Below are 11,275 nucleotides of genomic sequence, written 5' to 3' on the forward strand. Positions count from 1 at the left end.
CCCATTTTCCCCCCACCCATGAGAATTTAAAACACAACAAATAGATGAATATCGCCTGTGCTAATGTTCATCGGTGCCGACCAATCAAGAGTTGCCGTGGCATCCTCCAGTCGATGTCCCAGCCCCAACGCAGACCAAGTACGAGGCCCTTGGTTCAGTGTGGATCACAGCGGGCCAGCTGGCCCAGGAGAGAGGCGGCTTGTCGCTCCTCTCTTGTCCGCTATCCCCTGTTCCATCATGTCTTTCTCAGCATTCGTCGCGTCTGCCAGGCATGGAACTTGTTGTAGGCTGTTTGAAGCATCTCCTCCAGGTGGCCTGTAAGCTGTAGGAAATGTGTCCAAGATAAAAAGGATCAAGGATATACTGCTAAACTAGATTTCTTAGGGTTTACAATAATTTACTAACAGGTTACCACAATAAGCAAAACATTAATTAGGCCCACCCACGCTATCCAATGAAAAGCAGCACTTCAGCTCGGTTCACTAAGCACGTGTTACAGGACCTTCTGAGTTCCAGTAGGATTAAACCTACAGTATCTCCTTTCAGCTGAGAGAAGGGACATGTCTTACATTAGTGCTCAAGTATTGCCGCTGGACCTTCTCCTGGAAAGGACAGAGCTTAGTGAGCTGGAACCTCTCAAGGTTAGACCTCATCTTCACAACCTTTGCAGAGAAGAGGGGGGGGAAAAAAAAAAGATTTAAGAAAAACCAAAAAGTGAGGTGAAACAGAAGAGTAAAGAGAGAGAGAGAGAGAGAGAAAGCCACCTTCTCCTCTAGGAAGGGCGTGTTGACAGGGAAACAAGACCAGAAGTGACGCAGCAGCTCTCCAGCTGCCACGTACAGGTGCTTCAGCTCTGACTGCACCTCACTGGGCACCATCTCTGAAAAGGCAGCACAATGGTTGAGCCTTGTACAGAATCATCTCCTATTATAAGAAAGAATGTCCAAGTAGAGGACTTATTTGATTTGAATCTAGGGTTCCCAATTCCAGTGTTTCCCATACCAGTCTTCAGGGACCCCCAGGCAATCCACATTTTTGCTCCTTCCCAGCTCCCCACCAAAATACCTGGTATAGGTGTGCTGAGAGCTGGGAGGGAGAATAAATATGGATTGTCTGGGGACCCTAAGGACTGGGTTGAAAAACACTGCCCTAGTTAGTTCTGCGGCTGTGGATTTCCAGCTATTTTCAACTCAATTCCCCAGTAGCTAAAATTCAGTTGGTTATCTGTCCTATTCACAGTATTTACAGCAATTCACAGCATTTCCTTAAAATATCAAGTTACCAAGAAATAAGCTTGAATTAATATTGATGCAAATATTTAATAGATTAAATGCACGCTGTCCTCAGTGGCTCACAAATACGGTAAGGAGAGACGTCATCACCGAGCCCTAAGTGACCAGAACACCCAGAGAGTACCCACGGTTTATGGCCTGCTGCGTCCCAGCTTGCATAAGCACACCTCCAGGTGAGAGGGCGACGATTGCTGAGCTGGCTGTACTATTGGACATAACCTGCGACAGGAGAGGGCAAATATCAGCACACGTTGAGCTAATATGGACTTGAAGTCAATCTCAGCTCTGTCCAGGCTAGTGCGCACACATGCTAATCAGTACCTGAGTAAGACTGGGCTTGTAACTGGTCATTTCATGCTGGATGATACTGACAGAGTTGATGATGTCCTGGCTTGTGCTGTAGTGCTGATTCTGGATGGGCACAGGGCCGTGGGAATACCTGGCGGCACACGTAAAAATTCAACAGCTCAGATGCGGGTGACTTTGTGCTCCACAGCTATGGTTAAAACCTCGGCTGCCCCAGAATCTCCAACAGCAATGTCAACGTTTACTTGTGGGAACCAAAAACTGGCTAAAGGACAGACACCGACCTGTCAGATTTCTTCAGATTCAGGGCAACGGTCTTTTGTCCATTGCCTCTCTGTAAGTCCTCATACTCAATGGCCTCCTGCAGCTTCACCTGGGGAAACACCATGTCTTTGAGACGCTGCCCATGAGCCACGGCTAATGTTCTCCTGCATAACTGCAGAGGCACTGCAGCAGGGAAACTTCAGTCATCGCAGAAGCAGAGATTATACAGCCTTACATACGGATTCAGTGAGACGATTATAGGTTTATGGGACCTTGCTCAGAAGCTAGACCCACATCTGTCATTACCTTCTTGATGGGTGGCTGAAAGAGGTCCGAGTCTCTGGAGTTACCATCGGTGCTGCTTGTCTCACTGGCCTGGTCACTGAAAGGGTCCCTGATAGGAGAGTCACAGGGGACATGTGACTCTCCCTAGAACATCCAGCTCCACTCTCTAATGTATATTACAGTTACCAGGGTCATACATCACACACCACTCTCTAATGTACATTACAGTTACCAGGGTCATACATCACACACCACTCTCTAATGTATATTACAGTTACCAGGGTCATACATCACACACCACTCTCTAATGTATATTACAGTTACCAGGGTCATACATCACACACCACTCTCTAATGTATATTACAGTTACCAGGGTCATACATCACACACCACTCTCTAATGTATATTACAGTTACCAGGGTCATACATCACACACCACTCTCTAATGTATATTACAGTTACCAGGGTCATACATCACACACCACTCTCTAATGTATATTACAGTTACCAGGGTCATACATCACACACCACTCTCTAATGTATATTACAGTTACCAGGGTCATACATCACACACCACTCTCTAATGTATATTACAGTTACCAGGGTCATACATCACACACCACTCTCTAATGTATATGACAGTTACCAGGGTCATACATCACACACCACTCTCTAATGTACATTACAGTTACCAGGGTCATACATCACACACCACTCTCTAATGTACATTACAGTTACCAGGGTCATACATCACACACCACTCTCTAATGTATATTACAGTTACCAGGGTCATACATCACACACCACTCTCTAATGTATATTACAGTTACCAGGGTCATACATCACACACCACTCTCTAATGTATATTACAGTTACCAGGGTCATACATCACACACCACTCTCTAATGTATATTACAGTTACCAGGGTCATACATCACACACCACTCTCTAATGTACATTACAGTTACCAGGGTCATACATCACACACCACTCTCTAATGTACATTACAGTTACCAGGGTCATACATCACACACCACTCTCTAATGTACATTACAGTTACCAGGGTCATACATCACACACCACTCTCTAATGTATATTACAGTTACCAGGGTCATACATCACACACCACTCTCTAATGTATATTACAGTTACCAGGGTCATACATCACACACCACTCTCTAATGTATATTACAGTTACCAGGGTCATACATCACACACCACTCTCTAATGTATATTACAGTTACCAGGGTCATACATCACACACCACTCTCTAATGTACATTACAGTTACCAGGGTCATACATCACACACCACTCTCTAATGTACATTACAGTTACCAGGGTCATACATCACACACCACTCTCTAATGTACATTACAGTTACCAGGGTCATACATCACACACCACTCTCTAATGTATATTACAGTTACCAGGGTCATACATCACACACCACTCTCTAATGTATATTACAGTTACCAGGGTCATACATCACACACCACTCTCTAATGTATATTACAGTTACCAGGGTCATACATCACACACCACTCTCTAATGTATATTACAGTTACCAGGGTCATACATCACACACCACTCTCTAATGTATATTACAGTTACCAGGGTCATACATCACACACCACTCTCTAATGTATATTACAGTTACCAGGGTCATACATCACACACCACTCTCTAATGTATATTACAGTTACCAGGGTCATACATCACACACCACTCTCTAATGTACATTACAGTTACCAGGGTCATACATCACACACCACTCTCTAATGTACATTACAGTTACCAGGGTCATACATCACACACCACTCTCTAATGTATATTACAGTTACCAGGGTCATACATCACACACCACTCTCTAATGTATATTACAGTTACCAGGGTCATACATCACACACCACTCTCTAATGTATATTACAGTTACCAGGGTCATACATCACACACCACTCTCTAATGTATATTACAGTTACCAGGGTCATACATCACACATCACTCTCGAAATCTAAATTTCCTTCTGTTTCCCCGGCAAACCCTAGTATGCAGTAACCCCATGTTTCTGCTCCAGGTTTACAATTACAGTCGAGAGGTTACACAACCCTTAATGTTTACTTTTGTCGCATTTGCTGTATGACAATGATAACACTGTGCCTACATGTGGATTAATCTCCAAAGTGAAAGCATCTACATTTAAAAAAAATTTAAAATAACATTTCGCCACCCTAAAAACAGGCCATAAAATTCAGGGATGGGCTGATCCACAATTTTTCCATTCCGATCCAACTGCCAATACTGATGCAGATTCCAATACAAGAGCTTGTTTTACTTTAATATTTTAATATAATATATTTATAGTTTATATATTATTAATATTTTTAAGCTAGTAAATGCAGATGATAAAATGTATGTCAAAAAATCTTTAATTAGGTTACTAGAAACATACATAACGTACTGTTCCACCTCATTTGTACGTCTTGGGTTAAGCGTTCTTGAGGCATTTTGCAGTTCAATTTTGAATATCTTCCAAGCGAGGATGTGCAAGTAGCCGCTGCTTAAAAAGCCCCACAATTTTTCTCCCACTGATCGCAGCTGATCGTGTATCACAAGCTGCAGCGAGTGAACAATACAGCCCAAGCTACAATAGAATAATCATATCACTGTTAAGCCCTTGAAAAAGACCTTTAATCCCAAATGCTCTGGGGGCTCTACACACCCCTGACCCTGCTTTCCAACACCAAAAAAGTTCTCTCATGTGTATATACATGTATGTCTCTATCTCACATGGAAAACAAGGTGGGTATGCAAAAATTAAAAAAGAAAAATGTATGTAGCTATACAAATGCACTGTACAGCTATGTACTCTACAGATGTATGTAATGTACAAATGGCAATGTCAAGCCCTCTCATAAAAACGTACGTCTTGCCACCAAACTAAAACTGGGAAGGAAGTTTACCTTTTGACGCAACACTGGGCACGCTGCTAAAGCAACTGTGGAACTTGCTAAAGCACAGATAGGGCCCAGACCACAGGCAGAGACCTGATCTCAACCAAACTGGAAACCCAGGGAGTGACTAACAGTCTAATAACAGCATGTTGAAAATCTGACTATGAGAATTATTACAAAATCTAGTTACGCTATGCTGGTTGGTACCTACCCACAAATACTATCAGTAATTCATGACAGGGACGCTGAACTTACATACAAATGACCCAAAAGGCCCATTTTAAAGGCCTGTACAGGTTGTAGTCTGTCTGCACGGTTCCCCTCCATTCACTCACTGTTTGCGCAGACCTGCAGCCAGCACCATGGCACTGTGGTGGTTGAAGCGCTTGATGATGGCAGAATTGCTGTTCTCTTTTACAGATTTACCAGTATTGGAGGTGGAGGGGGCTGGACCGTAACCCTGCAACAGATACGATTGTGGGTTTGTTTGCAGGATGCTCACACCCTCTATGGGGTTTAGGAGACAGCTGCAGGCGGCCCTCACCTCATCCAGCGTCTTGTCTTCCAGGGACAGGAGATCGACCAGTGGGTTCTTCACACCTTGGACTACCATAGATTTTAAGCCTGGGGCACACAAAAAAACATATGAAATGTATGTTTACCATAGATTTCACAGCCATTTCCAACCAGTGAACAGCTACAATTGGATGCTTGACATAAACAGAGGACATGATGAGACCCACTGGCTCAATTCCCTGTACCAAACAATGCCAGGAGAGACAATGGATGCCCTGCAGACCCAATCACTAACCAAGCCATTACCCTTCTCATCCTGCTTTGCACACTCTGAAAAAAGGTCCTGCAGGCCAGTGCTGATTCGGTCCCGGTGAAAGTAGTGGGACTGGAAGAACCGGGTCCAGAAGTCCTTCTCTGTCAGGTTGTGTGGCACGTTCTCAGCATACTTCTGCTTCACTACAATAAGGGAGGTTACAGTAAGCAAACCAACGGCTCCCTCGCACTGAGCTGGTACTCTGCTGATTTGGACCAGATTGTAGGTAATAAATTTGCCTCTGGTCCTAAATGTGAGGAATTAACCTAAGCAGAGAAACCAAAACATGATAAAATTCAAGACATCAAATGACCTCACAAACTCTTCCCTCTGGTCATTTGCAGAACAATCAAGGACAAGATTACAGACAGGAAGCCAAGGCCACAGAGCAACTGACAGAGGCGAAATTCAAAAGCAAAGGAGATATGACTCATGAAAATATAAATACATTCCAAACCTTCAGGATGGCAACAGTCAGAAAAACAAAACCGTAAACCCCAGGCAACAACTCTTGGATATTAATCAGACCTTTCAGGCACTGTACCTGCAGGGTACGTTCTAAAGATGGACTCTATGATGTCTGAAGTGAGGTTGTATCTCAAACCGTTGCAGCCGTCTGTCTGAGGCCTGATGTCTGCCTGCAACCCACAGAGCCACAAGTGTACCCAGGGATGAACTAGGCACCATTCAGCATTAGGCATTGTTGGCTTTTGTAATTCCGTTACTTTGTCTTTTGAGGGTGGGGTCTAGTTTCACATCATTAAGGCTTACCAAGAAAGCAGCAGAGATCCCAACTTCCTGCTTGCTGCTGGAGTGGTCTACAGAGTTCATGCTAAGGCGATTGGCCCAAAACTCCTCAGCACTAATCACTTGACTGACCACCAGGTCCTTGTACAGCTGGAACAGTACGGGGTCCTCCTGAAGCATTCTAGGAGGTCATCAGAAGAAGCAACTTGTAAACAAACATATCCATGCCACAGGAGAACCCCTCACACCACTAAAACATTTTTGTTGAGCTGACAATAGACATAACTCTAAACATTTCATTTTATGGTAAACATAACCCTTATGAATAACCCGGACAACAGGTGGATTTAAAGTCAAAGATAATATTCTGTAACCATAATATTAAATGCATCAGAACTGTAAAATGTACTTTTCCCTGGGTTCTTACCGCTAGTAAGCATGAGAATCACAGACTAAGACATGTACTTTCACGCTGGTGTTAATTTGCAGTTTCAATTTGAAATGTTCATTACATACATTTCAAACAAAAAGCTCTGGATAAGAATGTGTTTAGCTATTGAATTATTAAGAGATCAAACATGGCAAACAATATGAATCTACAGACAGGGGGGTGCAGACTCAGGGTCACGGTCACAATAGACTGGGCCGCACCGGTTCTTCTCCTCCAGCTCCTTGTTAGCCTTCTTCTTGAACTTGGGCAGGAGCTGCTGTAGAAGGTCCTTGGCAGCGTCGCGGTCCCTCAGTGCTGTGCTCTCGCTGGCAAAGTGGAACGTGGTGCTCTCCCCGGTGTGAAGGACCAGCTGAAGCTGGATTTTGGCTTTGCCATCGGGGCTGATTTTTTGACCTGTGTATGTTGGGCGATGGAGAGGTTGGAGAACCGCGACACTTATGGTCAGACACATGAGGTGGGAATTACTGTGCCCCAATAGCTGCTGCATTCAGGGGTACAGCCATGAGCACTGGTTGTTCTTTCCGAATGTGTTTGCAGGCCCATGCAAGATGGCGAAAGTCCCACAATAATGTTACTTAAATTTAAGAGACCCTCATATTGATGAGGTAGGAGAAGCACAGGCGATTCCAACGCTCAGTCACCAATGGGTGTTGGACCTTCCCTTTTGGTTAAGTAAAAAATTCAATAATTGAAGGAGCTACTAAATAAAAAACTATTTAGTATCTATCAATCACCACTGGTACAGTATCTAAAAGTAGATGATCAAGATTTGCTTACAGATATATGACATTCACTTAACTGAATTACTCTTCAAGCATGGCACAGAATCCAGAAACTATAAAAATAAATTAAAAGGTCTAACTGATCTTCAGTAGCTTACTGAAGTATAGGAAAGTGTCATTAAAGACTTCCATCACAATGTCAGTAAGCTGGGCAGGACAGACCAGACTTCTGTTCTGAAGCCATAAACTCCAGTTTGTTCTGGATTGTCCCCATACATTCCCAAACTGGTCTGGGGGATATGTGCTGGTAACAGCACTCTTGGGAACCAACATGATAGCATTCTTAGTCAATACCCAAGCCACACCAGCCAACTCCTAGTCCTTAACTCAAATCTGCACAACCTTGCTCGGGAAAAGTATTATATTACACCTACAAATACTATCAGTAATTCATATGACAGGGACTCTAAACTTGCATCTAGTGCAGTATTTCAAGCATCTCTGAAAAAGTAGCAGCTATTCTGTGATTTATTCTCAAAACAAGAACTTCTTATATGAAACACGAAGGAAATCCTCAAAACAGGAGTCACACAGCATTCCCACAGTATTTGTCTATATCAAAGTGTGCAGGATATTGCTCAGGCTGATTGAAAGTTCAAGTGTATATGCTCATTTTTACTTAGCCAATTTAATTTAATTAGCCAAAGCTGTCTAAATTAACCATTAATCTTTCAGCCATTCCTTCAATAAATTACATAAGCCATTAGGGGAATAGGATTAAAACAAATTACTTGGAGGACATGTATATTTGCAAGATAAGACAAATCATATATATATCAGAATTTAAATTACCTGAGTTATTAATTTCACTTCATCATCATCATCATCATCTTAAATGACAATAAACATATATTGAACTAAAATTATTAATATGAATGGAAACACCTGAAAAGTCTGCCAAGTAATGTTTGTGTTGAATGGGATTTGAACGTAGTATTCTTCAAATCTCAACAAGCTTGGCTGCAATAAAAGCCAGAAGAGACTGGGCCCCCAGCAGTGTGACTGCAAAACCCCGTTAGACACATGTTCCTTCTGTTCAACTAGGAAAACATGCTGTTACTCAATAAGGCACATTGCAGGAATTTAGAAAGTGACAGTTAATGCACTGCTGCTTATAGAAATACTATGATGTTAAGTTCTCCAGTACAAACTCTTAAACTTCTGTTCTTTGATTTGAAAACAAATTTTGCATAAGCGAGATCTTCCATTATATATTACTCTATCATAAATGGTCACAAAGTGAAGGAAGGCATAGTGGACTTATCACAGGGAAACTATAACCTAATTCTACGTGCAGGCTACAAAAGACGTGCAACTTTGCTTTGTTACACAGCAACAGAAAATACTATTCAATTTTAAAATTAACTTAATTAAAACCTCCACTCCGCTCTCACATGGCACTGGTCATTGTGTTTTTCTTTTTAATCGTGCTTTACCGCAGTTATTGCTTGCCTCACATTCATAAAACATATGTAAACGCCCATCTGTGCAGGCAATTCTACTGTACTGCAGTAGCACCTGCAATGCATTTACAGCAGATGGAATTAGTCTGGTGGAAAAGTGTGTTCAACTGGATGCTGCAGTGTTAATGCAGACCTGCAAGAGTGTGAAAGCAGGCATTTTGAGAGTTGAACACCAAAAGAACAGAATGCAGGTAGTATGGGACCAAATATTTTGCTGGGCAGCCGATTAAATTAGATAAGAAGATCTTGTGTCACTGTGAACAAATGCATGTATGTTCATGAGGAAGCAAGGAAGACTCACAGCGAATGTCCGCATACAGGTGGCTGACTGTGAAGCGATCTTTGCCCTCTGGGCTCCAGGCGATCCTCTCCGCCATCAGGTACAGGGTGCCATCCTGCTTCCTCTGTCTCACTTTCTTCAACACCAGCAGCACCTCCTCTGATGAGGCTGCCATGGCTGGGCACAGACACAGAGACAGGCTGACCATCACCCACACAAGAGGCACGAAACGAGCAGCTGAGGCAATTCTTCGATGATGAAGGATCAGAGAGGATGTGGAGAGAGAGGCACAGGCTGACTACATAGCAGCTCACACTTTGACTGTCACTAATCTTGCAATCTGCACCCTGTCATGGAGCTGCCCTTTAGTAATGACAAATGTAACCAAATAGAAACACATGAAGTAATTTCTAACCAAATCAATTAAGAAGCACAAATCAGAATATAAAATTAAAATAACAATTACATAAAATAAAGCCAAAAATTCATTCATGAATTTGGTTCCTGTTCTTTGGCGACCCATCAAACCACGAAATAGCTGTCATTTATACAAAAGCACCGATTTTTTTAAAAAAAGAAGACTAAGACTAACTGCAAGGCGCCCCTAGGTCCTGGACCTGTGAAGCACTAGAGTAATGCTAATCACTTGTACAAACGTAAGCTGCACAAGTAAAACACCGAATGGGTGTTTAATTTTAGCGCGTACACCAGCAAACACACCAAAATCCCCTAAACAATATTCTTGTGACCAGGTTAAAAGAAAGTATGGGTCTACTTCTGAAACCTATCAACAGGCTCCACCATGAAACGCTACTTAGATAAAGGAATGTAGACTGGTGTCGTCAGTATTCCGAAGCAGAAAAATGTGGCTTGTACCTGTCTGCTGCTAGAAATATCTTTTTGTTTATAATTACCAGTCAACGGCCCAGACTACACCGATTTATTTTTAGATAATATGAAAGGGTACCAGTCCATCATGAATAGGATGCCGGTGCATCGGTTTCATAATGTACAATAAATCTACACTCATGGGACCACACAACATTTTATCAAATACCAACCTGGTAAAACAAGTAAAAAAAACATCAAGCTTCGCAACAGCTGCATATTATTATTAAAGAGCATGTTTTAAATGTCAGCTACATAAATGCCTGTCCAGCTAGTGAACATACCAAATATTCAGCCAACAGTAAAAATGTAGTCTAATATTCCCTCAGGATATTTGTATGCAATAACACCCACTTAAGTAGTTCATTTCTTAGTAACTCTCAGACAGGCAGACTACTCCAAATCCTTTTATCTATTGTGTTAATTATAGTCAGACATTATCAACTAAGCTGGTCAGCTAGCTACTTAGCAAAAGACAAGGGTCGTGCACTTGTGAGGGTTAGCAACCTTAGCTACATTTTCGATAGAAATCTCTCTGAAATATATTTACATATGTCTTACGTGACGGAGTTATTCGTGTGAATATCGTGGTAATTAATTTTGGGACAATAAGATGTTCTCAGCAAGACGGATAATTTACCGTTAACGTTCGTTATTATCAATGGAAACAAACGTGCAACTTCTCAAAAATCGCCACTCCGAACTCCTCCATCGGCACTCCGAACCGACTGTTACA

The 11,275-nt window shown here is 42.3% G+C and overlaps 1 protein-coding gene across 1 annotated transcript; it reads right to left on the reverse strand.

Annotated features, from left to right (window-relative positions):
- On the reverse strand, window positions 1-11,275 carry gtf2h1 (general transcription factor IIH, polypeptide 1). Its single transcript, XM_023819669.2, has 15 exons — window positions 11,180-11,275; window positions 9,673-9,828; window positions 7,327-7,519; window positions 6,700-6,856; window positions 6,473-6,566; window positions 5,922-6,071; window positions 5,644-5,723; window positions 5,435-5,559; window positions 2,169-2,256; window positions 1,883-1,971; window positions 1,614-1,731; window positions 1,421-1,511; window positions 765-880; window positions 570-662; window positions 1-322 (listed from the first exon to the last, which is right to left on the reverse strand). The coding sequence occupies exons 2-15, from the start codon at window positions 9,824-9,826 to the stop codon at window positions 236-238; spliced, it is 1,635 nt and encodes a 544-aa protein (XP_023675437.1). The 5' UTR covers window positions 9,827-9,828; window positions 11,180-11,275; the 3' UTR covers window positions 1-235.

Source organism: Paramormyrops kingsleyae, chromosome 11 (genome assembly GCF_048594095.1).
Source record: "Paramormyrops kingsleyae isolate MSU_618 chromosome 11, PKINGS_0.4, whole genome shotgun sequence".
Lineage (NCBI taxonomy): Eukaryota > Metazoa > Chordata > Actinopteri > Osteoglossiformes > Mormyridae > Paramormyrops > Paramormyrops kingsleyae.

Excerpts from the sequence above, each read along its gene's own strand:
- gtf2h1 (XM_023819669.2), bottom strand. The coding sequence starts at position 9,826 with ATGGCAGCCTCATCAGAGGAGGTGCTGCTGGTGTTGAAGAAAGTGAGA. Across the intron at positions 6,857-7,326 it reads GAGCTGGAGGAGAAGAACCG|AATGCTTCAGGAGGACCCCG; the intron begins GTGCGGCCCAGT and ends ATGACCTCCTAG. Across the intron at positions 323-569 it reads GGCAATACTTGAGCACTAAT|CTTACAGGCCACCTGGAGGA; the intron begins GTAAGACATGTC and ends CATTTCCTACAG.